Here is a 27984-nt window from a genome sequence, read left to right as displayed (position 1 = left end):
TTCTCATGTAGTGGAGAGTTTAATGGGCAAAATAACCATCTTAGATTAGATTATAGTATCTAAAAGTAGACAGATTAGTTCTTGTCAGTCCTGTCTAAAATCTGTTTATTTTAAATGTATTTTTATTATCTGCACGTGGATTGTGAATGAAATTGACAAAAGACATATTACACCTGATAATCAACTTTGATTATAAACCATATCATAGTTATTTTTATTTGGGTTTGGGTTTATTCCCATGAAACACAAACAATGTTACTAGATTTATCATGACTCAGAATAGACTCAGGAAGACTTAGAAAGAAGTGCAAGAACTGTCACTGGTGCCCACTCACAAAAACTAGATGCATGAAGCCCCTGATCACGGATTGCATAGTCCACAATGCACTGAGCTGGTTTCTGGATTTTTCATATTGGTAATTTGTTGATGTGTCTCTTCAGGCATAAACGAGTCCTATCAGTTGGGCTTGTTTCAGATTCTGGCTTCAATTCTGCACCTGGGGAACGTGGAAGTGAAGGATAGAGACTCGGACAGTAGTATTATTCCAGTGAGTTTCATGTTGACTTTAAAGTTCAGATATGTGACCCTGGAGCACAAAACCAGTCATATTTGTAGCAATTGCCAAAAATTCATTGTATGGGTCAAAATAATCGATTTTTCTTTTAAACCAAAAATCATTAGGATATTAAGTAAAGATCATGTTCCTTGAAGATATTTTGTAAACGTTCTACCGCAAATTTTTAGATGACAGAACACACTCATTTAAACACTTTGTGAATCGGAATATCAGATTTTTCATGTAATGGTACGCAAGTTTATGAATATTTAATAAAATAATTTTTTATAAATGCGATCCATCGGTCATACAGTGTTATTGTGGCCGCAGTGTGTCACGTGACAAGCATGACACATCGCCATGGAAACAGTAAGGGGAAACGTTCTAAAATAACAGTTGCCTTTTACATTTTTTTTTCACCCTCAGATTCTCAAATAGTTGTATCTTGGCCAAATATTTTCCTATCCCAACAAACCATACATCAGTGATGTACAAATCTCAATTTAAAACTCTCAATTTTAAAAAAAGGACCCTTATGACTGGTTTTGTGGTTCTATTGTTACATGGTGAAAATATAAACCAAATAACTGAATAAATGTCTTGAAGTTCAATGCTGTTTTGTCAGTGTATGCATTTTATGAAAAAAAAAAAAAAATCTAATAAAATGTATTTGTATAGCACCATTTTTAATACACATTGTTACAAAGTCAGTGCTGTCAAATGATTAATCACAATTAATAGTATCTAATATATATATATATATATATATATATAGATAGATAGATAGATAGATAGATAGATAGATAGATAGATAGATAGATCAATTTTTGTTACAACACTGTGGTTTATTTAAAATTTGAATTGAACAAATTTGATAATTTATTACATTGTTTACATATACAGGAATAATTTTACCCAAATACTCCAGAACCTGTAATTTGAACATGTTGCAACGATGTAATTCTCTTTCTCTTTTTCCCTTCAGCCAAATAATGGTCACCTGAGTGTGTTTTGTGAATTGATGGGAGTGACGTATCAAGACATGTCTCATTGGCTGTGTCATAAGAAGCTGAAGACGGCGACTGAGACATACATTAAGCCTGTTCCCAAACTACAGGCCATAAACGCCCGCGATGCTCTCGCCAAACATATCTACGCCAAACTCTTCAACTGGATCGTGGACCATGTGAATAAAGCGCTGCATTCAACGGTCAAACAGCACTCGTTCATTGGAGTCCTAGACATTTACGGGTACAGACTACATTTCCTCTTAAAGATCTTCAGTTTAGATTTACAGAAGTGAATTGTGATGTTTTGTTTTGTTTTATTTTATTATTCCAGGTTCGAGACTTTTGAAATCAACAGTTTTGAACAGTTCTGTATTAATTATGCCAATGAGAAACTACAGCAACAGTTCAACATGGTGAGCCCATCTGAGCCGCTCCACATGACACCAGATCTCGTCAGTTCATGTTTGATTATAAATTCTGATAGTAAATTGTGTTGTATCTTCTTTTCTCCTGTCTTCTTCCATGCAGCATGTGTTTAAGTTGGAGCAGGAAGAGTATATGAAAGAGCAGATCCCCTGGACTCTCATTGATTTCTATGATAATCAGCCATGTATCAACCTCATCGAGGCCAAGATGGGCATCCTGGACCTGCTGGATGAAGAGTGCAAGGTATATCTTCACAATGTTATTGGCTCACTCTACATAGCTTTTTGCACAGATATGTGACAATTTGCAAATTAATTAAATATGAGAGGTGCATGCACTAAAATAATAAGTCAAACATGAGACTAGCATCAAACTGGTATTTGTACATTTAAATCCAGTATTTCTGTCATAACCATGTAATGTCGATAAACCAGGTACTTGATTGCATGCATAATGATTTTCAAATCTTTAAGTGTAATCTTAAATCCTTCAGCGTGTGTGTTTATATATATATATATTAGTATTAGTATTGTTTTGTGTGTATTGTTGCTTTAAAAAGCATACTGACCCCAAACTTCTAAATGGTAGTGTACATTACAGTTACACAACACTGTATCTGTTTGTTGTTTTTACAGTAATTGCATAATCCTGATTGAGACTTCACATACTGTACTCCGTCTATGTTTCTCTTTCTCTTAGATGCCGAAGGGCTCTGATGACTCCTGGGCTCAGAAACTGTATAACACTCATTTGAAGACGTGTGCACTTTTTGAAAAACCACGGATGTCCAATAAAGCTTTCATTATACAGCACTTTGCAGATAAGGTATTCACACACACACCTCACACGTGGGCTGGTTCAGCATTTATGATCAACTGTGATATACACAGTGTATGATATTTCATATATCAATGTCTAAACAGAGACCTACTTTATTTCTGTTCCATAAAACCTAATGAGCCGCCTCACACTTGCTTCATCTAAACAGTGCATAATCATTTCAACATATTAACAGATTAACAGCATTCACCGCTTGCATAAGTCACATGCCGCTGTGTCCCTGAAGTGTCCTAGACATGACAATGAGAGTTAAGAGCTTTTTGCTATGTGACACAAGCTAAACTCAGCAGGAAATAATGACAATGCACTTTAAAACTATGTATATATATATATATATATATATATATATATATATATATATATATATATATATATATATTTTTTTTTTTTTTTTAGTAATATAAAGCAATATACGATTGTGGACCAATTTACTCATGCATTGTCAAAATTCATGCACAGTAACAGGTAGACAAATGCTTCCTGTTCAGTAAATCTGACTGAATCCAGGTGAGTTATTCATTTCATTTGGAGAAAGATAACCATTTGAATTTACATGTTATCAACCTATATAAAATAGATCACAATATTTAAAGGGGTCTTATGATGCTTTTTTAAAGATCATTATTTTGTGTATTTGATGGAATGGAATATGTTGACATGCTTTAATGTTCAAGAAACACATTATTTTTCAAATACTGTACATTATTGTAGGTCCTCTGTGGCCTAGGCCTCTCTCAAACGCGTTGTTTTCTACAAAGTCCCTCCTTCTGACAAGCGCAGTCTGCTCTGATTGGCCAACTGGCTCAGTACATTGTGATTGGCCGAACACCGCAAGCACTAGTTGGAAATGTAACGCCCCTCTCCATATTCGCGAGCTTTATCTTTCAAAATAAATGTAACGACAGTTAAAAATGTCTTTAGTTTTACCATCATTTCAAGCCTGAAAGGGGAACAGAGTCGTGTGACAGACACCGTGATGAAGATGGTACTGTATAAAAATATAAAAGTCGCACTGGACAATAAGTCGCATTTTTTTAGAACCAAGAACCAAGAGAAAACTTTACCGTCTACAGCCGCGAGAGGGCGCTCTATGTTTTTAGTGTAGGCTACAGGAGCACTGAGCAGCATGGAGCGCCCTCTCACGGCTGTAGACGGTAATGTTTTCTCTTGGTTTATTTCTCTTAGTTAATTTCTCTTGGTTCATGTCAAATTAATTTTGATAAATAGGTCGCACCTGACTATAAGTCACAGGACCAGCCAAACTATGAAAAAAAGTGTGACTTATAGTAAGGAAAATACGGTACATGTATATAATGCATCTACTTTCACAAGCACAAAATAAAGTGCTTTTGCTTTCGCCTAGATACACACAGAATCTCCCTGACATGGCTGCTTCAACAACTAACTGCAGTTAGTGAATCCACGCCTTCTTTCTTTGCGTGAACATTTGGGCGGCATTACGCAAATATTTCCACATAGTGATGTAGACATATGGAGGCGTGTTAGAACGAGCCGCTTTGAGGGGCATGGCAGAGTCTTAACTTTGAAAAAGAATATCTCTTTGGATTTGAGGCTTTAGTTTTTGCAACTTTACAGATCTTCTTCATTCACCAAGAGCTTGTAATACTCCAAAGAGAAAGGAGAAATTGAAATCGCATAATATTATTAAGTTTGTAATAACTCTGCGTAAGCTCTGTCAGATGGGCCACTGTTATATTGTATGTGAAACAGGCCTACCACTTAAAGACAATAAACACTAATACATATAAAATATTTCTAAAAATGATATTAGAGTAAATTTTGTTAGCTTAGCAGCATGCTAACACCAGAAGTCGGGTCTTTGTATGACACAGCAACTGCTGCATACGTCCTCGCATGAGCTCATGATGGCTACAGAATCTGTTTTTAGAAGTGGTGTTCAATATCTGTGTGGAAGCACTGATGGAGAAGGGGGTGGGTGTAATGAGACACATTTAGAGTGTGTGATAGACATTCAGTAAACACACACTGTTGGATCAGGGTTTGAGCATTAGTAGGTGCTTTCCCAAACATCCTCAGGGTTAAATAACTTCAGTCTCTAATCTGCATTACTAATATAAATGAAAGTTTGAATCATTTAAATGTAATAGAATACTGGAGCTCTTCGCTTTAATTTAAGTACAATGACTAATTGATCTCAGAGGTTTGTTCTGAAATAAAACAGGTTACAGAAGTATAAATAAATCTTGGTAACACTTAACAGTACAATTCAGTGGATTAAAGTTGTATAATCAGTTACTATATCATGATTTAGATTTTTTTGCAGCATTTAAGTTGGCAAAGAATTACATTTGTGATAATATTTTTCCATATTATTGCACGTGTTTAAAATATATATAATGCTATGCACAAATTAATCATCTATAAAAACACTACAAAAACACTACATAAAAATAAGAATATATTGTTGATTTAACAATGTTAAAGGGGTCATATGATGTTGCTAAAAAGAACATTATTTTGTGTATTTAGTGTAATCCAATGTGTTTGTGGTTTAAGCTTCAAAAAGCACATTATTTTCCAGATAATGTACATTATTGTTGCTCCTCTATGCCCTGCCTTTCTGAAATCCATGTATTGTTTTTTACAAAGCTCGTCTTTGTGAAAAGCGAGGTGCACGCTGATTGGCCAGTTGCTCAGTGAGTTGTGATTGGCCGAATTCCTCAAGCATGTGACAGAAATGTTACGCCCCTTACCATATTGTGATGCTGTGTTCCGGAGTGACAAGACAAAAACATTAAAACCAGTTATAAACAAGGCATTTGTTGCATCCAGAGGGGACATAATTAATGATTATAATGACATACTGTCTTTCTTCGAGTTGCGTTTCATTGCGTATTGCGCTGCATATCACGCTGTGTAAACATGTCTGCATTTTTGATCGGAGAAATGTCAAATAACAAGCGCTACTCCAAACTGCTCGAAACTCATGTTTGAATCATCAATAGCAAATCTTTAACATATAAAAACGTACTTACAGACTGAGTCATAAGTAACAGACTGTCCTTGGAAATGCCCCACTTTATAGAAACAGTCAGGCTAGTACAGTGTAGGCTACTCTCACAGGAAACAGTTCTTGTCCTCTGTAAAATGTGCTGCACATAACTGAATATTTGGGTTGAACTGTTCTGGAACAGTGTTGTAATACAGCTGATTACTAGTTGTGTCCTCTTTTGGAAGGCCAAAGAAAGTAGTTTCACTTTTACAAAACACACACTGTCTCTGCAAAATGGCAGCGGCGGCCACAGCGAGAATAAAAGTTACGCCTTCTTTCTTTGTGTGAACATTTGGGCATTATTCAAATCTTCACACATAATGAAGTAGACATGGGGTTGTGTTAGAGTGGTTGACTCTTAACTTTTATAAAGAATATCTCTTATGATTTAAAACTTAAGTCTTTGCAACTTCACAGATCTTCTTTATGCACCAAGAGCTTGTAACTCTCCAAAGAAGAAAAGCAAATTGTAATCGCATCATATGATTCCTTTAATGTTTTATTCAGTCTTGTACTTGAAATGTAAAATTTTATTAATATATTTAGAAGTTAACATTAACCTAGGTTAACAAGTGGTGTAAACTGCATTATTGTTAATTTCTATTTCATATCAGTCAGCTATGTTGACTGACTAAATCTTATATCAATAATTAATAATAATAAAAAAAAACAGTAGGTATAAAACCTTATTGTAAAGCTTTTCTCAAATTTTACAATATAAAGACTTGGGCAAAATTTAAGAAGAATAGAGTAGTATTTATTATTGTTGTTGTTTGCTTTCCATGTAATTACTATGGAAGCCCAATTCTGCCACTGAATAGCAAAATAAATAAAAGGTAATTGTTTCTTTTTAATCTCACAATTCTGACTTTTTTAATAATTTCATAATACAAACTCACAATTCTCACTTTTTTTCCTCAGAATAGTGGGATATAAACTTGCAATTGTGAGAAATAAAGTAAAAATTGCAAGATGAAAACTCCCTATTCTGACTCTTTTCCTCACATGTGTGATCTTACAATTCTGACTTTTTTTGCTCAAAATTGTGAGATATAAACTTTATAACACAACAAGTTATAAATTTCCAACCCTGAAGTGGAAAACGACTGATGTGTTCTCAGAATTGTGAGTTTATTCAGATACCAGTTCATGGATTTTCTTTCTTATAGGATAACCTCACATGTCTGTCTGTCTGTGTCTGTCAGGTGGAGTATCAGTGTGATGGCTTTCTGGAGAAGAATAAAGACACAGTGAATGAGGAGCAGATACATGTTCTGAAAGCCAGTAAGGTGAGTGCATATCTGTCAGTCTGATGTCGCCATTGGTCAATTTTCACAGAAAAATAATGTCCTTAACAACAAAACGAAACCAAGGCAGTGCAATTCAGTTTACTGGCATTCTGTTCCCATTGTATGTTTGTCACATTGTGTAGCTAGTGCAGGCACTTGATTTTCTTTTTTTATTACAAATAACATGTATAAACTGATTCTATAAGCTTATGAACAAGGGCTGCAATGATTAGGTAAAAAAAATGCACAGGAAGGGTCAAATTGTCTTTGTAATGTAACTGTTTATAAACCTGACATTAGAAGGTTTTAGTGAAGTTATTTCCTGTATGGTGAGACAAACAAACCTTCAGTGTTGGCTGAAGCCAGGGTGTTTTCGTCCAAGATTTTTGACCTTAAATGAGGCTTAATGTCTGAGAAGGTCAATGGAAGGATGCCATCTGCTGGTCAAGGCGCATTAGTGCAGTCCACTGCCACAGTTCCAACATGATATCTGCAAAACTCATCGGAGTATATGTTCATATTTCTAGTTGTTTGGATTCTGACATATCCTTGACCTGTCCTAGTTCACCGCAGTCTTGAGTCGCATTATCTGTAGATCAGAGCTGTTTTGAAGCTCTAGCATGACTCAGCAGCTCTGTGCTCTGACTGCTCTTTAATGAGGCAGGTTCAGACAGAACACCACTGCATACCCTGCCTGTTATGAAATCAGTCCTCACGCCATCAGCTGTGCCTTCAGGGTCAGGGGTGTGTTTTGTGGATTTTTCAGGAGGGTATTCATTCAAACACATTTGGTAATCGAGACACAGGCAAGGCAGCCGAAGGTATGCTGAATGAAAGCCTCCATAGATCATAGTTTCCCAACCTCTTACAACTTATGGCCACATGATGTGTTGCACTGAAAATATCAAACTGTAATATCATAACATTTTGATAAAAACCATGGCACTAAATTATTTCAGTATTTATTTGCCATGGTGTTTACTTTGTGCTCCAATGTATATCCTAGAATGCTATTATTTTATTTTATTTTTTTTACCTTGTTTCAAGCTTTACCTTTTTTATTATCTGAAAATAATAAATAAAATGGCTCATAAACTAGCACAAAGACATGGAAATTAATTAACTGAAATGATTAGAATCCAAGACTTATATTCACTAAAATTATTTGATAATGTGAGTGGACTTTAAGTGGATTTTGCTTCTTGTAAAATCGTTTTCTTCTGTATTTGGGGGTTTCTGAATGCTGTCTGATGCTTTTTCTCCTCAGCGTGAGGCAGTAAATGTGTGTGGTAAGAGCAAACACATGCTGTACTAATCCAGACTGCCTGAGAATAATAATAATGCCTCAAACTGAGTCAAGTCAACTATTATTTAAAAAGTTATTAACAATTCATATCAGTAATAGGCTCGGCTCTCTGGTGCTTATCCAGATCAGTCTGTTAGTGATTAATCCAAATCCTTCACTTCACTTGTTCCACAGGTCAGCTGGTTTTACCATATTCATTTTGATTTACATTCATGTCATTGATCATTGCGTCTGTTCATATCATCATGTGTGTATTTGCTTACCATCTATCATGTATACATTTATATTTTCATACGAGTTAGAAATAAAGCCAGGCACCAGCTAAACATATATATATATATATATATATATATATATATATATATTTTTTTAAATTGCATTCGATTTCAAAATTATTTAGCATTAATTTGGCCTTTTTCAATTTTTTGGATAAGGTGGACTTAGCCTAAGAGGAATTCTGTTTAGGCAGTTCAGTCATAGGTTCGGAATTTAGAAAACAAGCTAAATCTAGTTTATTAAATAGGAGCCGAGATAACAATATTCTTCAGAGCTGGTGTCTGGGGCTGTTTTGCTGTTCACCTAGTACATTATATACATCTGTCTGATGTATCTGTATTTTCTGCATTTGTTAATTCTGTTTCTATTTTCTCATCGTGTCATGTTGTCTATGTGCTGTTTGTGAACATGACAACCTGTACCCCTGCAGAAGGTAAAATTTAGCTCTGTCTCTTTAGCGCTCTCTCTCTCTCTCTCTCCAAAATTACTGCTGTCCTGCTATTTGAAAATTAAGATTGGATGCATGTTGGATTGAATGTGTGTGTGTATGAGGTGTGTGTGTGTGAGTGTATCAGCATGTTCAGTCTCTTGCTTTCTGCTGTGCAGGACACAATCTCAGCACTGCATCGACTATTGGAAAATAAATCCCGCTTCAGCTCTAGAGTCTCCAAACACCATCCAAACAAACTCAACCACCCCATCAAAATGAAACATCTGTTTGACATCAGCTGGACTGTCATTTTAGTACTTTTTCTTAAAAGGACAGTTAACCTAGAAATAAATATTCTGTCATTATTTACTAAAAGTCTTTGTTAAACCTTTTATTTTTTTATTTATGTTTCTGTAAAATTAGGTTGTAATCATCTGCCCACAAAATGTTGGAAATTGCATTCCCAAATGCAAAATAAATTTGTACACTGTGCCACACTTTACTCTGAGATGAGCTTTACAGCACTGATTAAATTAAATGTCAAGCTTCTAGTTTGATTGACAGATGCTTTGTTAAAGAAATAGTGCAAAGCACTGTGTTGGGAATCTTGTGAAGCATATAAATATTTTTGGATGAAATTTAGGTAATTAATGGGAAACACTGAAAAATAACAACATTTAAGTTTAGAACAATCTGATGGACAATAAATAATGACAGAATTTAAATTTTAAGGTGAACTGTTCCTAAAAATTCAACAGTTGAAGACATCGATATGTACTACACATAGACCAAAAAGTGCAGAATTAACACAGAGTTGGAGTTTGTTTGTTTGCTGCGAGTTGGGATTTGATGTTTAAATTGTCGGTCCTATAAGGACTCTTATTTTATGCTTAGGCTGCATGCTGCTTACTACCAGCACTAGCGTCCCTTAGTTCTCTTGGCATTCAATGTAAACTAGACTCGGGACATTATCTGAGCGCATAGACTTTTCTGTTCATTACTATCCCACTTAATACCATTTGCTTCTCTTGATGTGCATTATTCTTAATTATAACAAAATTGCTTAGCGTTATTTTCTATGTGGTTAATCTGAAATAAAAGTGATTCTTTGAGTGCAGATATTTAATTCAGGCCACAACACCTTGCTCAGTTTTGGGAGTGATAAATGCTCCAGTGTCTCATGCATGTACAAAAGCATGAATGCTAACCGTTTAACACAGTTCGGTTGAGAATTTAATTGTATTTACTTGAATTTTTCTGGAGTGAAACCCTGGCTGAGCTGCATTCAAAGCCGTTGTAAAATACTCTATAAACACATACTCGTGACATCACTACCTCAGTATTATTGTGTTTGTACATTTATTTTATGAAACCTTGCCAGGTAAATGTAGTTACCAGCCATTTTATAACAGCAATCCTGTGAAGCCATAGTTTACAGCGTTTTTATAAAGCTAAGGGTATTTCAGTCACATTTACCATTGCCCTGTGCTATTTTGCGGGTGGAATGCAGTTATTTTAACAGGAATTTACATTATCAGGAGTTTTTCCCACTGTAAACCATGGCTTTTTGGATTTATAGATTTAGTAAAATGTAGTTGCCATTTCCATAAACAACTAAATGTATAGTACACTGTTAAGAACTCTAGTGACAACTAGATTTAATTGTAGCTTAATTAAAATAACATAGAGTTTAATTATGTCAAAATGTGCCTCTGGTCGATCATCTGAACACTTGTCGTGGCTTGTATGTTAAGTCTACCTTGGCTGTAATTCTCAGTTTGACCTGCTGGTGGAACTGTTCCGGGATGAGGAGAAAGCCACAAGTCCGACTGGTGCTGCTCCTGCTACAGGAGGACGCACTCGCCTCAGCGTCAAACCAGACAAGAACAAACCCGGCCAAGCCAGCAAAGAACACAAGAAGACAGTTGGACTGCAGGTGAAAGACTGCTCTCGTCTTTACTTATTTTAACTTTTACTGAATATCTTTATGATTTGTATTTTTGCATTAAGTAAACTGATAAGCACCAACAGTGGATGAGATTCAAAAGAGACTAATTTAAATGAATGTGTCCATTTCTCTTTCTCTGTAGTTCCGTAACTCTCTGCAGCTGCTGATGGAGACACTGAATGCGACTACACCACATTACGTTCGCTGCATCAAACCCAACGATTACAAATATGCCTTCACGTCAGTTCTTCTACTGTTTTTAATTGAACTATCTGTGTGTCTCTCTCTCTCTCTTTCTCTAAGCATACACATGCTGTGATCACAAGTTGAGATTCGCTGATCTTTTTTAATTGTCAGTTTTCTAATATGTAGATTAGGCCTGCCCTCAAAAAATACCGTATTTTCTGCACTGTAAGGCGCACCTTCAATAAATAGCCTATTTTAGAACTGTTTTCATATATAGGGCGCACCGGACTATAAGGCGCATAGAATAGAAAATACTGCAGTCAAACGTTTGACTGGGTTTGCGTTATGCATCCACTAGATGGAGCTGTGCTAAAGGGAATGGCAACATTTTGACCTAGCGCTTTGATCCATATATAAGGCGCTCCGGATTATAAGGCGCACGATTATAAGTCGTTTTTTTGAGAAAATTAAAGGCATTAAAGTGTGCCTTATAGTGTGGAAATTGTTGTGATTCTCCTGTTAAGGAGACGTAGCAAAAAAAAAAAAAAAAAAATTAAGAGATGCTGTAATTATAGACATTCAACTTGCTGGGCCAGCTGACCAATCACGGCACACTCGGTTTTTATCAGAATGCAAGCTTTAAAACCCGTTAACGGTCACCGTCCCACCTGTGGAAGCTTGGCGTTTCTTTGTTGTTGTTGTCCTTTTTCTCTCAGATATTTTAGTAATCATCAAATTATATATCATTTGAAACCTTAGAAACCTAAGATTTATCTTGTAAAAAACCATTTTGAAATCGGACATTGCATTACTATGGAAATGGTACTTTTATTATTGCATGTATTATTGCAGGTATTTTAGCGGTCTCCTCCCCCTTAGAGGGATGTGTTGAGTGTCATATTACACAATGTATAATGGTCTTCTAGAATCAACCCACTGACAAAACAAGACATATCATTGGAAATGTCTGAGTCTCAGGATTCCATCAAAATAATATTGACAGTGAAATCTAGATATTTGAGACAGAAAAATTCATTAAAAAAATATGAATTCACTCGGTGGCGGTTTGTGATAAAATCTCTATAAACGCCCTAAATAAAATCTCACAGTACCTATTTTTTTTTTCATATCAACCTCAAATTTGTAACATAACTTATTTAGACATATGGCTTTAATTTTATACCAATTTTAGAATAAAACCTGTTACGTAAAATATTTATTATATAGAAAATAAAATTAGTAGAGTGCATTTGCTTTACAGTAATCTTTAAACTTTTTGATATTTAAATTATTTGAAACTTTTGAAATAATCTGCTGATTTTCTTTTTTAAAAGATACCAACCTTAGGTTCATAAATTACAACAATTAAGTTAGTATATGTACTTTGTTCAAGTTATTTCAAGTAATGAAATTAGGAACACAGTGTTGCGAGGTTGATACCTAATTTCTGCCATTTAATAGGTTTGACCCAAAGAGGGCAGTGCAGCAACTGCGTGCATGTGGAGTTTTGGAAACAATCCGCATCTCTGCAGCTGGTTTCCCATCTAGGTACTGTGAAGTTCTTTACATTGACAAACTGCACTCCCTTTTGTCAAACACTACCTGACTGTATATTTGTGTTTGTGTGACTGCTTTTGCTTGTCAGGTGGACGTATCAGGAGTTCTTTAGCAGGTATCGTGTCCTGATGAAACAAAAAGATGTTTTGACAGACAGGAAGATGACCTGTAAGAATGTTCTGGAGAAACTGGTGCAGGTACAACAAGCCAATTAAGTCATCTCATGAAATCATACTGGTACTCTGGATAGACTTTGTGCAAAGACCATAATATAACAGGCTGTTAAACTAAAACTACTCGGTCACTTAGCAGAATTTGGCACTACTCACATTTTCTGTAGAAAATTTAGTTGAAAGTAAAGTTTGACTTAATGCTGACTTAATAATGATAACTTTTTTGTCCTCCTAATAGGATCCAGATAAGTACCAGTTTGGCAAGACCAAGATCTTTTTCCGCGCCGGGCAGGTTGCGTATTTGGAGAAACTGCGTGCAGATAAGCTGCGTGCTGCCTGTATCCGCATCCAGAAGACCATCCGTTGCTGGCTGGCACGCAAGAAGTACCTGCGCATGAAACATGCTGCAACAACCATCCAGAGATACGTCCGTGGATACCAGGCCCGCTGGTGAGGGGGAGGGGACTAATCCCATAGTGGGTGGGGCCTGGCTAAGGTTTTGAAAAATATTAAAGTAGTTGGTCTTTCTTTTGGCACAATTTGGTCATTGCATATTTCTAAATGGTGGAATTGTGGGTAATGTAGATTTGCAGAATCTTGAGAATGTAGTTTTTGACCGAGAATTACTCCGTTAGACATGATTCTTTTGAAAAACAGGTTGAAAAAATGTGAACCTTGGCGCTCAGACAGCATATCCACCTTTTCAGGGTTTGTAAGTTATTGGTAAAAATCAGTTTCCCTGCTGAGAAGCTCAAAGAGATTTTAATTTCCGTAACCAAACTTTTGCACTGTTTTTATGTGAGCAGTTGTGCAAGTACAGTAGTTACCTCTGAGCTGTTCTTTCTTCCCCACAGTCTTGCGAAATTCCTGCGTCGCACACGTGCTGCGATCATCATTCAGAAGTACCAGCGCATGTATGTCCAGAGAACATGTTACAAACGCAAGCAGGCTGCCGCTCTGGCCATGCAGTGCATCCTCAGGGCGTACATGGCCAGACAGCTGTACAAATCGGTGAGGAAGAAACCAGACATACTAATACACTCTTCTTACATTTATAGATATATTGGCAGTAGGGATGTTCATTTTGGTTATTTTTCCTAATCGACATCTGACGCTCGTCAACCGATTATTAGTATTATATTATTTTAACCGTTAACCAACAAGGTTATTTTAAATTAGAATTGAATTAAATTATAATGGATAAATGTCGGTGACCCGTTAAAAAGGCCTATATGATAAATATATTTTACTTAAATAATAAATTAATAGAATGAACAAAAACTGTGCAACAAGTAGCCTAGTATGCAGAGTTTCGGTTCGTGGAAGACGGCAGAAAGCGGCATCCTATTTTATTTTATTTTTTGGCTTATTTTAAGCATAAAGATTTGCTTTTATTGTGAATGTACACAAATAAAGACAAACCGTTTACAATTCAGATTATCTTTTTGACTAAAAGGAGTAGTTGCTTTCACTGGGGGAAAAAAATAGTGATTCCGCTGACGCAGCATGCACACATAGTTAAGCTTTGCTACTTTGACAGTTCAGCCTGTTCATTATCATAATAAAATACCGTCAGTCAAACATAAAAAAAAAAAAAACTGCTTTGTTTAAATTTGTAGTAAAACCTGTGCCGTTAAGTGTTATCACTGTACCGCCCTGATGTTATGCAAAACATTTTGTTTTACATGGATATTGAAACACAGGTGAAGCTATAATAAATAATAATTTGGCATTCAAATACATCGCAAATACGGAAATGTTAGATTTTGTGTCAAATGAGAGACCCAACATTGGTTTCAGTTTTGTTTTAGCCTAAATGAATTTGTTTTGGCTTGTCGTTATGTTGCTATAACTTATTATATTTTTAATTCTTGTTCTTTTCTGAATGCTGTTAATTGAAAGTATTTTTGTAGAGTGAGGGTAACTAAAATAGCCTAGCTATATTTACAGTGTTTATTAGGGTATAATGTTTGTAAACATTTTCCGCGTAGGCATTAAGGCCCGTTCACACCAAGAAAGATAACTATAAAGATAACTATAAAGATAACGATTTTAGCTTTCACACCAGCGAACAAAATTGTTTGTGTATTCTAAGTGGACGCGCATCTGCTGCTTTAAATTCTCGAGCTCATTAAAGCAGGATTGTCTGTTTGGTTGGCAATGTTTTTATTGTTCATCAGAAAAGAAAAATCATTCTGATAGTGATTCCAACGATATCGTTTCTCTGTGCCTTTATCGTTATAGTTGTGGTGTGGACTCCGCTATTCTTTTAATATTGAGAACGATTTTTAGAACTATATCTTTATCGTTATCTTTATAGTTATCTTGCTTGGTGTGAACGGGCCTTTAGGCCTATTTCTGAATGAAATAATAAAACGTGACTTAGGTTTTTTTTCCCCTCTCTCTCTAAAAACACCTTTTTAAAATATGCATAGCATTGGCCGATTTTAACCATGCAGCAAGCCTATTTAAATATTTTGATAAATTCCTGGAAATAAATAAATAACTTTTTTAACCATTTAACTGATTGTATTAATCGATCAAAAGTCTTAACGGTCGGTAAACGGTTTACCGGTTAAAATGAACATCCCTAATTGGCAGCAGTCAAAAACACATGACTCACAAACACTGCTCATCTGGTCTCATTACAGCTTTTTTACATGTATCTTTTTTTTGTATTTCCAATTTAGTTCTGATCTTAACATTTAAAGTAACACTGACACGGGTTACATATTGATTTACATCAGAGTAAAATATGATGCTGGCGGGGTGGTTTATAATTAACACACTGGAAACAAGTGAATTATTTCAGGCATGAGACACATGACCAGTGAAAGCTGCTAACTGCACCCCTTAGAGAACTGAATGGTGTTAAAGGTACAGTCAACCAAGGAGCAGGATGTCCCAGTGTAGGGACTGTCCCACTGACGGACCGCAGCAGCTGCGGCTGTATTATTACTCTCCTCTCTTTTCCTGCCGTCAGAGCTCTGTTGATCAGCAGTGGATTATCGAGGCAGGATGTGTAATATCTGCAAATTAAAAAGGCAGAAGGTGTGAGAGGAAAAAAGCGATTTGAAAACAATCACTGGACTGATCTCTACTTTGCATAGCATTCTTCTTCTTAGCTCTTGTGTGTATTGTCTTTTTCCTGTTTATCATGTTGTATGTGTTTGTGTTTAGCTTCTGCGTGAGCATAAGGCCATCATCATCCAGAAGATGGTCCGAGGCTGGTTGGCGCGCCAGTGGTTCAAGCGGTCACTCAGAGCCATCGTTTACCTGCAGTGCTGCATCCGCCGCATGCGAGCCAAGCGAGAACTCAAGAAGCTCAAGATCGAAGCCCGTTCGGTGGAACATTTCAAGAAACTCAACATTGGCATGGAGAACAAGATCATGCAACTGCAGCGCAGGATAGACGAACAGGTACCACACTTCACACTAAGATGCTGTGGCTTGTTGTGCCTCATTAAAAAGTATTGGTATCTCAAGTTATGGAAGAGAAACAGGTTGCAAGCATGCAGTTTTAACTAGATTCCTTTAGAATGAGTCAGAATCAATTTGCAGGACATGATCACATCATCTAGATCTTGGCTTTCCTGGGCAGAATCTTTGTGTATATGTATGTAGCTGTCGGTATAATACTTGATTTGAAAGACAAGTGTAATTGTTACAGTATGTAGGAGCAATGCAAATTCAAATGAGTTGTGCAGTGGGATTCAAAAGTCTAAATCCACATTGAAAACATGCTTTTGGAATTGAAAAATGCAAAACAGCAAATATAAATGAGAAAGAAATATTTAAGATTTATTGATCAGATTCCCCAAAATAATACTTAATACTTAATAATACTTAGTCTAAAAAAATCCTTTGTATATTTATTTTATATATACATTGGAAACATGTGCTTTGTTTTGTTTTTGCATATGCATTTTATGTTTTGATACATCAGGCTTTTATAGCTTGCATATTATAATATAGTGAGAACATTTAGCTCACACATGAGGAGGGGACATTTTTTTTCATTTAATTTCTAATTTAAAGGCCCAAACTGGGCAAAATAATGCAATTTGGTCAGATGTTTTTATGTATATGGCTAAAAATTAAGATGAATTGCTGATCGATTATTGTATAGCAGAGTAGTTCCATTAAATGCATAGTTGTAATTTTACAATAATATGTCTTAGTAATATGTAATATGTGTGCTTAGTTTTGTGAGCAGAGCTCTGTGTTTTTTTTTGTGGGAGGCAACACAGTACAATGATGATTGTAAATAAATCAATAAATAAATGTTACTCAAAAGCCTGTTCAAGCCTGTATCAAATATCATGTTATACTTGTGTTTTTAACATGACTTTTCAATCAACTAAACCTAACTTTCTTCGATCATGGAAATGTTAATCTTGAAATATAACTAAATATATAAAAGTTATCTTATGTACTTTATACATAAGATTACCTTATAAAAATAAGTAAACATTTCACAGAACAACAACCTGAAAGTGAACTTTTTTTTTTTAAAGGGGGGGTGAAATGCTCGTTTTCACTCAATATCCTGTTAATCTTGAGTACCTATAGAGTAGTACTGCATCCTTCATAACTCCAAAAAGTCTTTAGTTTTATTATATTCATAAGAGAAAGATAGTTTGTACTGATTTTTCCCGGAAAAACACGACCAGCTGGAGGCGTGACGTGTGGGCGGAGCTAAAGAATCACGAGCACGAGTAGGCTTTTGCGTTGAGAGCATGTGGAAGCTGTGACATTACCGTGAGGGAAAACCCATCATCCAAAACAAACCATGGCTTACAGTCAGATTCAGCCGTTTATTTATGATCCAGAATCAGATCCCGAGGCTGAAACTGAACGAGAGCAGCAGCAGCAACGACTCGCTCCGAGCGGGGCTCGAACCCGGGTCTCTGGAATGGGAGGGGACGCACTAACAAGAAGGCAGAGATATATGAAGCAGTTTTACTCACCGCATGCGGTTCCAACACACGATCGTGACCCTTTTTCCTTGGGATTGCATCATCCTTAAGAAATAAACGATATGCAAATCCGTCGTCAAACTGGGCCTTGTGAACAATCATCTTCGAAATGCAGGGAACAAACAAAAACACTTGCACAACTCCGTTGATGCTCTGTAAAAATAAACTCCATCCACTGGTCCCTTAATGCTGTTTTTTTTTTGGTAATCTGTGCAGGGTTGTCTTGCCCTGGCAACCAAAAACACACTTCTTTTGTGACTTTTCACGACGCTCTCGCTCTGATCAGTGAATCGATCTGATCAGTGAAATGTCTGTGCTCAGCCTCGCTATACGGAGCGCGCGCTCTTCCGGCAGAAGTGTCTTAGGACCCATATAAGGAAATTCCGCTTCATCTAACGTCACACTGAGCCATACTCAAAAAAAACTTTCCGAAACTTGTGACAAACCGGAAGGAGTATTTTTGGAACAAAAATACTCCTTCAAAAGTACAACTTAATTTTTGAAACTTTGTCCATGTTTAGCATGGGAATCCAACTCTTTAACAGTGTAAAAAACTCAGTATGCATGAAAAAGCATTTCACCCCCCCCCCCCCCTTTAAGAAAGATTGTTAAAATTACATTTTACATACTAAAAAGAATGAACTGTCAATCAGAGTGTAGAAGGTTTTGATTCTGTTTATAATTTATAGGCCTTAATAACTGTTGTATCAAATGCAGTATGATGCCCTAGGCTTCGTAGGGTTAAATACAATTTATTGATGTTCTGTTTTGCTTTTACTCTAGAACAAGGAGAACCGTGGTCTCAGCGAGCGTTTGAACAGTTTAGAGGTGAGCCATGCTGCAGAGTCAGAGCGTCTGCGTGTAGAATTGACGCGTCTGCGAGGGGCAGAAGAGGACGCCAAAAACAACGCCAACAAAGTTACGTCTCTTCTGGAAGAGGTGGAGCGACTGCGCAAAGACCTGCAGAACACACAGAAGGAGAAGAAAGCAATCGAGGACTGGGCACGAACCTACCAGGACGAGATGGAACAGGTGCTGTTAGTTAGATATGTAGCAGACGTGATGTGCCTGCACTGGTGCGGGCTTCACAAAGCACTTTACAAAAAGTCGAGGGCGATTCACAATTCAGTTTGTTTGTGTCACTGAAAAAACTGATAAAAATGAACAGATTTATTTATTCAATGAGTCATCACCCAGTTATGTTCCTAAGAAGGCAATTCATTTGAACAGGGAACTGATTCGCTGATGCATTAGAGTCATCTCCCATTGGTGTTCCTTTAAAGATGGTCCATTTGAAAGGTTGTCTGAGTCAGTCAGTTCATTTGAATGGCTCATATCGACAGTCAAAAAAGTGATTAATTAAATTTTCCACACACATTCATAGTTCTAATGCACCAAAGTTCTCTCATACTACTTTGCAAAATCTTTGAACATAACAGAATCATTTCTAACAACATGTTCCAAATTATTAGTGTAGGACTCGTACAGTTAGTGTGTTTTCGATATGTGTGTTGAGTGTTCATACAAAACCTCACTAAACATGTGGCATTACATTATCAAATTTCCACAGCAGATCCCCCAAAAAAGTAAAGTTAGACCCATAGGTTACCTTCACTCCCTTAGACAGTCCTCCTAGATTGTAAAACCCTCTAAAGACACAGATATACTCTGTGTCTCCATATTCAGGGATTAGAGAGACCTGCAAACTGCCTTAAACCAGGGAAAAGAAGAGATCTGTTCATTGACACAGGTGAGAGAGATAGAGACTAGAACTCAGCTAAGATGTTAGATGTAGTTGTAGTTTTAGGGTGGTAGAGGACTAGAACGATTCACGAAGCCAAAATAAACACAGTACTGGGTGTGTGTTGTTGTGTATATAATATCATATTTCTCAGCAGTTAAAACAATGTTCCAAAGCATCTTTGACATAAAAAAATGTTGTTTATTTTTTAATATAACCATTAAAGTTTAATATGTCATAATGATTATGTTTGTGAAATGGTGAATTTTTTGTGAATTTGTGAAACAGATGATCTCAGAACTAAAGGAGCAAAACCACCTGCTGAAGAACGAGAAAAACGACCTGAACCGACTGATCCAAGAACAGAGCCAGCAGTGGAAAGGTAATTTATTTTTATTTTTTTTTCACAAAACTCACTATGTTATAAATAATGTTAAAACAACAGTGGAATATATTGCCCATTAAATTGCCCCTGTTATGGGTAATGAAACGTTCATATTTTGGTTTTGGGGGTCCCTAGTAACAGGTTGACATGCATGCAAGGTAAAAAAAAAAAAAAAACTTATATTGTCTTACAATATTGTCTTACTTACTCCCAAATGATTCATTCAACGAATCATCAAATTTTTCCTTCCTTTACGTGATTGGTCCGATTGGTCTCATTTTTATTTCAACTTGCCTGTAATGCATAATAAAGCAGCATTTGTGAGCGCAGTGCTGCTTTGTGAACAGCTTTACCGGAGAAACCGCTATTTTTACCGCTCCAAAAGCAGCACCTAGTGGCAAAGAAAAGAATTAGCATTTTCATTCAGACCAATGAGAAAAGTCCATCAATATGTTAATGTTTCATGTTGGCATCAAAATAAAAATGGCTTGGGATTAATTGGACTAATTTCAATGATTCAGAGTCGACTCTTTCTTTTGAGAGACAATAATTTTATACACGTGCACTTCCAGATTGAAAACTTTGCAGAATGTTTTCATTCACTTAGAGCTGTGTTACACACTGCATGAAAGGTCATTTTAAAATATCCATAATAGGGGCACTTTAATATACTGTCTGATGCCCAGACCAACTTAGATCTTAAACAGAAAAACAAATCCAAATATAATATGAACATTTTCTGTAATTTTTTTGTTCGTCCCTGTCCTGTTACAATGTCAACATTATGTGTCAGATGACTGAGTAATTCAATATTGGTTGACTGCGCTGTGGGAATGTGTGTTAGTGGTGTACATATAATATGTATGTGTGTGTTTTGCAGAGAAAATGCAGAGGGCACTGAAGGAGGAAACCGAGCAGTTGGAAAACGATTTAAACGAGGAACGCTCTCGCTACCAGAACCTTCTTACCGAACACCTCCGACTAGAAGAGAAATACGACGATTTGAAAGAGGAGATCACACTTGCTGTAGTGAGTATGCACTTATTCACGGATTGTAAATCTCCAGGTGGGTTTTCTGAATGACTACTCAAATAGTAGAAAAATCTTTTTTTTTTTCTAGAATATACCAAAACCTGGTCACAGACGCACAGACTCCACACACAGCAGCAACGAATCAGAATGTACCTACAATTCAGAGTTTGCCGAGTCCGAGGACGGGACCCGTGGAGGGGAGGTGAGATTAGAATTTGGAATATCATTCAAATCATTCACATTATACTATATCTATGTCTTTGATATAATTTAAATTCCACTTCTTTCTTTGGCTCTTTCAAAGATCATAAATATAAAAGTGTCATAAAATAGCATATATTGCATGTGTAATTATGGGATGATGTTCATCTATATTCAGGACGCTATCAAGGGGATACTGGATATGTCCTTGTTCCTAAAGCTGCAGAAGAGAGTTTCAGAGCTGGAGCAAGAGAAACAGTCACTACAGAACGAACTCGATCGGAGAGAAGAGCAGTTTCAGCGGGCTAGAGCTAGGGTATACACACACACACCCACACACACTTACAGTATTTACTTTTTAAATGATGATATTCCATCTGTTTTTATTGTTATCGTTTTCCATCTGTTAAATGCAGAGCCAGCCCAAGTCTTTATGGGGCCCTAAGCAGATTTTATTTGGGGGCCCCTTGTTGTCGCCAGTAAAACTGATTATTGTCAATGCTTGATTATTCAAACACTATAAATCTAACTCACCCATTATCAGTTTTATTCGTTATATCATTACATCACACCAATGTTTTTACCCTTCTGTAATTTTTAATTGTAACAGTGGCAAACACACAAGAGCGCTCAGGTTTTAATTTGCACTTTAACCTTCAGTCTTACAGTACTAAGTGTTATATAATGTGGTGCACTGAAAAGTAGCTAAATAAACCAGCAGACAATGCATTTAAAGAAAATAATGTTATTTTCACAACATAAATTATTATAAACAGCAGCAAGCCATCTGTACATTAAAAAACAACAACTCTTAATCTATAGCTAACTGAGGCGTAATGATATTGGAGTATACTAGCAACGACCCCAAAGGTAGGCAAAGGTAAATCATGTTAAGCTATTATTAGTACCAAGTTTATGAAACAGAATTGTTTATTACAAAAATAAATAGCCTACCCAGGAAAGTTATTTTTACACAGAAGACAAATACTATTTATACTACTTATTGAAAAAAGTGGCAGTTATCTGCACCTCAGTATTATAGTACATTATAAAACAGCATGCAGTAATAACGTATTGAGTGTAAATGATCATTTTAATTTAAATTATTAAATGGAATGCTACCTTATTGGGACAATAAATCCCTCCCTACATCTACCCTAACCCTACCCGATTCTTTATTGTAACTTTTTGATTGTATCCTTAATTTTAATTGAAAATAAATGCTTTTCAGATGTGATGTGGAATTTGAGAAGGGAGAAAAAATGTATTTTGAATTGTTCACTAGGCGATTCACAGTTAATGTAAATAGCCTTCGCCAACAAGAAAGGCCTGGCTACTGTATGTAAGATAATCCCCATTAGAGTTAATGCCTGGAATTGGAGTTTGTTTTATGCTTTCTTGTTTATTAAAAAATTCAAGCCATTTCTTCTACTTTCCACGGGGGCCTAAGCAGCCGCTTAGTTTGCTTATGCCTTGGGCCGGCTCTGGTTAAATGTTATGACTCTCCGCAACCCAAATACTAAAAGTATATTGATTTTTTTAAGGACATCCTAATAAGAGATTTTGTCATATTTACTTAAATTGTAGACACAATTGTATTTTATTTTTTAAATGTGAAAAAAGAGGTGCATTGTATTTTTGGTATACTGTGTTACTGATAATGTGTGTTTTTTGTTTGTTTGTTTGTTTGTTTGTTTGTTTTTATTGACCAGGACGATGAGGAACACAAGAAAGCTCGTAGTGCTGAGCTGGAATATGAATCACTCAAGGTAAACACACACTGTCTTTTATTTCATTTTTTTTTTTCCTGCATTGTGGCAAACCACTTCAGTTTGCAGTCTTTAGAATTGATTGGGTTATTTGAAAAGCAGTGGTTGCTTTTTTGCTTGAAAATTCTTCATTAAACTCACTGAACTCTCTCCAAGCTCACAGTTGTTAAAACACCTAGAATTTTGCCTCCACCATAAAGCTAGATAAATGATGAGGTAAATAAAGCCATATATTGATCTCTCTCTCTCTCTCTCGTGTATTCAGCGTCAGGAGTTGGAGTCCGAGAACAAAAAGCTAAAACATGATTTGAATGAGATGCGTCAGTCTCTGAGAGGCAGCGCTGAGGCTGGTTCTGCTGCTCCGGGTTCTCCTGCGTACACGGTCCTGCTGGATCAGCTGAACGCCTCCAATGAGGAGCTGGAGGTGCGGAAGGAGGAGGTGCTCATCCTGCGCTCTCAACTCGTCAGTCAGAAAGAAGCCATGCAACACAAGGTCAGAAACAAAACCTTTCATTCTTACATCAAATATATCAGGATTTCCAGATGTTTCTAAACATGTGGACACCTCAGTGTATTATGCACTTTTAGTGCATAATACAGTATCTGTTATTTACATTATTTGACTTCATTAAGTCTTGTTAACATCTGTAACTTAATTTCTCCTTTTGTCCTATGTTGCGCTCATATCAGGATGAGAAGGTATGTTGGTCAGACAGCATAACAATCATTTCACTTCACCTCTGTTTTGGCCTCTAAAATACGTTGAAGAAGTTACTTTGAAACATACTTGCCAAGATGGTCTTTACTTAGTTTCCAGAATAAAAATGTCCTTGATAATTTACTCCCATATCATCCAAGATGTTCAAAAACAAATTAAGGTTTTTGAAGAAAACATTCCAGTATTTTTCTACATATAGTGGACTTCAATGGGGATCAATGGGCCATAGGCCCAAATTGCAATTTCATTGCAGCTTCAAAGGGGTCTGCACAATCCCAGATGAGGAATAAGGGTCTTATCTAGACTTTTTCTCAAAGAAAATAAAATTGTATATACTTTTTAACCACAAATGCTTGTTGTGCACTAGCTTGACCTCATGCATTGCGTAGTCACATTGGAAAGGTCACTGTCCAATGTTTACAAAGCAAACATGCCAAAACAAAATGTCAAACACCCTTTATAAAAAAGGTAAAACAACGATGTTGGATGATTTTGAAGTTAGAGAAAATTAGATTTTATGATAGAGTTTTTCGCCCTACCCTACCTTTTTGAAGCAAAGTACACAGTTGTAGTACTAACTACGCATGACCTTTCCACTATGGTTATGTAATGCATGAAGTGGCGCAGAGCTAGTGCAAAATTAGCATTGTGGTTAAAACATATATCAAAATGTCATATGTTTTCACGTATTTGTCCTCATGTTTACTTTACAATTTTAATGTTTTTTTTTTTTTTTTTTTTTTTTATTACAAAATTTACATTTTACTTTTATTAATTGAGAATGACGTAAAGTGATATACTAGATACAAGTCTTGTGTTTTGTCTGATGTTTAAATGTATTATAAAAGTCAAAGTTAGTTGATGGATGCTGTGATTTATAACTTGTGAAGGTGAACCTCCTGTGTGTGTTTAGGAGACTATGACTGAGCCTTTGCCGTATATTGAGGATGTGCAGAAGCTGACTGATGCCAAGGAGATCTCCCAGGCCTACATGGGCCTTAAAGACACCAACAGGTACATTACTTCTTTTTACATTTATTTCACTGTCAGTCAATCACATGCTGAATCACAAAACATGAAATCCATTCCCGAGTCTACTGAATGTGTCCCTCACCTGGGAGCTACTCTTACTGTATGTTGTCTGATGTCCTCTGTCCTCCATCTTTTTTACAACAGAGGTTCTTAATCTTGCATCCCTCAGAAAGATAATGCTTCTCATGTCACAATGTATTTACTTGTGGTAGAATTATTATTTTTTATTATTTTCTTTTTTAAAGATTTTGAAAAATGTCAAGGAAATATTTTTTTGCACCCTCAGATTCTAGATTTTCAAATTGTTTTATCTCGCCCAAATATTATCCTATCCTAACAAACCATACATCGATGGAAAGCTTATTTATATAGATTTCAGATTTCACAATTTACCTTTTTGACTGGTTTTGTGCTCCAGTGTCACATATTGTTTTGATTCTTTTAAAGGTTCTAGCAAAATATGCTCATTTTGAGAACCTCTGTTCTGCAGTGGATCTTTGTTTTAATATTTGCTGCTGGTTAAATTCTTTGCAGCTTTTCGCACAGACCCAGTAGTGTCACATCTATCTCCTACCAAGGAAATGATGACTTATCACTCTCACATTTCTTTCACAAGCCTGTGTGTTTACCCTACCCTACCTTCCTGTTTGGATCAGCCCTCTGTCTGTGTCTGTCTGTTGATGGCTCATCTCTGTCCTGCGCAGATCACCAAGGTTTACACGCAGACCGACTGAAGTGAACGAGCTTGTGAGCAGGTTGAGGTAACAGATGGACGGGCATGATGGGCCGCTCTCACTGCATGTGTGTGCAGCTCAGAGCAGAGAGGCGAATCAGCCTCATTCCAGAGCCCATACATAGACAACAAAACATAAAACAAAGTCCAATTCCAGGCTTCAACTCTAATATAAAGGAATTATTTCACATAGCCAGACCTTTGGCTATCGGTAGAAAGTCTGGTCCACTTTACAGCTTATTACTGCCAGGCACCACCCTCTTAGTCAGGAAAAGGTTTTAGAAGAAAGTTTATTTGAAATAGTTTATAGCATGGCAATATAACAGTGCAGCAATTTTTGCAAACCATTCTACAGAACAAGCCCAAAAAATTGCATTATGTGATGTCATTTTGATCAGATATTTTGTCCGTCCAAAGGTAAAAACCAAAACAAATTTTGTAGTTTTGTGTGCATTATGCATCTGATTGTCAGCACTATGTTGGTCTGTGGGCAAGTGTCTGAGGCTGAACTAATGCCATGCTGCCTTCTCAAAAATTTGAGTAAGAGTAATGAGGGCTTGGCTTTATCGACCCTGCCAAATAGATGCAAAACAACAAATTCAGCCTATTAGATTTAGGTGATTGCTTTGCAGTTTTGAACAGGCTGCGATGACAACGCTTGGTCATGTGACTCAGTGTGTTGGATGAATGAACCTACACATGGCTTCTGGCTGACTGCTTTAGATGCTGATTATTACTTATAATGCAGTGGACAAATAGCTACAGTAATTAAAGCAAATTGACAGATGACAAACTAAATGCTTTTTTACATTTTTCAATGTTTGCTACATTTGCAGTATTCTTTGTCTTAATTATTTGATCATTTATTGTGTTTGCATTTCATCTTTCAGCTGTTTTACTTAATACTTGAATTAGCCAATTGTTTGTTTGTTTCTTTGATTATCTTAAACAAGTCATTGAATCAGAATAATCCATATTAATATTCGCCCAAACCAGACAATAGTTCACTCAAGAATGAAAATTCTGTCATCATTTACTCATCTTTCTTCCGTTCCTCCATGTTACCATTTCTTTACTTTTTCTATTTTTGTTCCACCCCATCAGATCCCCATTCCCTGACTATCATAAGCTGAATGAGGATGGAGAACTGTGGCTGGTTTATGAAGGGTTAAAGGAAACTAACAGGTTAAAGTGCAGAGAGATAAGAGCATGTAGTAATGTGTGATACTTAACACTAGTGCCTGCAGAATGCTCTCCTTAACATATTTGTATCAAAACCTGCAAGAAAGTATTCGTTGTAAAGTGGTAATACTGGACTAACAAAAATGAAATAGGGAAACTCTTATTTTAAAACAGCATATAGTCACAACGGCCATAAAGGAGCTATAGATAAAGGTGAATGCTGCTTCACTGCGAGAAACAATGGGCCGGTTTCTCAGCCTTAGTTGGGAATGGTTCACTCAAAAATAAAAATCTGCCCATTATAATAAATCTTGTTCTGAATGTCAAGAATAATGTTCTTCCACACCATTATGGCAAAATCACAATATCAAAAACTACAAAACTAGTCTGTAAACGTGTGATATTCCAAATCGCCTGAAGTCATTCAGTAGTTTTGTGTGAGAACTAGGTGGAAATACCTACAAAACAAGTCAATATTAAAGGTACTATTTGTAAGATATTTGCAGTAAAATATCCAAAAACCACTAAGCTAGTGTTATATATTTTGTCCAGTGGATTACTAACAATATCTCAAATGTTTTCAACTACTTGTAAATCATGAGAAAATTCCCATTCTAAACAGTGACACAGGGCAGTGCAGTCACCTATCAATGACGTTAGTTACCCTTTGTTACCGCCTTCACTGACGTAGAAACCACATGACAACAGTGTCGTGGACAAATGCGGAAGTAGTGTCTAGTGTCCAGAAAACCACTAGCTTCAAGCAGTTCCTTATTTACTTCTTCTTGCACTTTTTATAGTGGATTGTGTTCCTTATGTACGGAACATAATTACTGTTTACCGTCTGCCACTGTTTCTGTCAACAAGGACAGCTCCCGTAACTTGTGTTTTACTCAACAGGTGAGTTGTTTGATTCGTATTTTTACAGAAAACGTATGCTATTATAACCACCAACAAGATTAGTATTATGGGGCATACAGGCCAAACATGGGGCATCGCGTCTGATCCATAGTCTGATCGCGTCTTTGCATTGACTTTTTATGTAATCTACTCGCGCAAATCGTTGAACTCGTGTTTGAAAATTATGACATCAAGCACAACATTTATAAAAACTTTACCTCATCCGTTAAATCCTTCATTTATCTTTCCATCTGATTGATGACCATCAGCGGTTGGGTAG

The 27984-nt window shown here is 36.3% G+C and overlaps 1 protein-coding gene and 1 long non-coding RNA gene across 4 annotated transcripts in view; one reads left to right on the top strand and one right to left on the bottom strand.

Moving 5' to 3' along the window:
- Window positions 1-7723, bottom strand: part of LOC127976923 (uncharacterized) — a 35233-nt gene extending 27510 nt beyond the window's left edge. The window contains exons 1-2 of the long non-coding RNA XR_008158042.1: window positions 7501-7723; window positions 7011-7096 (exon numbers count right to left, since the gene is read on the bottom strand). This is a non-coding gene — a long non-coding RNA (uncharacterized LOC127976923). The remainder of the gene's footprint in view (window positions 1-7010; window positions 7097-7500) is intronic.
- LOC127976919 (unconventional myosin-Va) overlaps window positions 1-27984 on the top strand; it is a 64329-nt gene that overhangs the window by 22456 nt on the left and 13889 nt on the right. For 2 of the 3 annotated variants that reach the window (XM_052581497.1, XM_052581498.1), the window contains exons 9-29: window positions 442-548; window positions 1543-1808; window positions 1899-1980; window positions 2096-2236; window positions 2693-2818; window positions 7073-7156; window positions 10946-11104; window positions 11259-11356; window positions 12764-12850; window positions 12948-13056; window positions 13271-13482; window positions 13887-14043; window positions 16213-16452; window positions 18795-19043; window positions 20041-20134; window positions 21018-21166; window positions 21258-21371; window positions 21549-21686; window positions 23083-23139; window positions 23405-23632; window positions 24771-24871. In XM_052581497.1, coding sequence (XP_052437457.1) covers window positions 442-548; window positions 1543-1808; window positions 1899-1980; window positions 2096-2236; window positions 2693-2818; window positions 7073-7156; window positions 10946-11104; window positions 11259-11356; window positions 12764-12850; window positions 12948-13056; window positions 13271-13482; window positions 13887-14043; window positions 16213-16452; window positions 18795-19043; window positions 20041-20134; window positions 21018-21166; window positions 21258-21371; window positions 21549-21686; window positions 23083-23139; window positions 23405-23632; window positions 24771-24871 — 2998 coding nt within the window. Of the gene's footprint in view, window positions 1-441; window positions 549-1542; window positions 1809-1898; window positions 1981-2095; window positions 2237-2692; window positions 2819-7072; window positions 7157-10945; window positions 11105-11258; window positions 11357-12763; window positions 12851-12947; window positions 13057-13270; window positions 13483-13886; window positions 14044-16212; window positions 16453-18794; window positions 19044-20040; window positions 20135-21017; window positions 21167-21257; window positions 21372-21548; window positions 21687-23082; window positions 23140-23404; window positions 23633-24770; window positions 24872-25593; window positions 25651-26726; window positions 26808-27984 lie in introns of all 3 variants that reach the window. The other variant, XM_052581496.1, reaches the window with a different exon arrangement.

This window comes from Carassius gibelio, chromosome B18 (genome assembly GCF_023724105.1).
Source record: "Carassius gibelio isolate Cgi1373 ecotype wild population from Czech Republic chromosome B18, carGib1.2-hapl.c, whole genome shotgun sequence".
NCBI lineage: Eukaryota > Metazoa > Chordata > Actinopteri > Cypriniformes > Cyprinidae > Carassius > Carassius gibelio.
The sequence above is the reverse complement of the archived record's forward strand: the minus strand, read 5'-3'. Positions and strand labels throughout refer to the sequence as shown.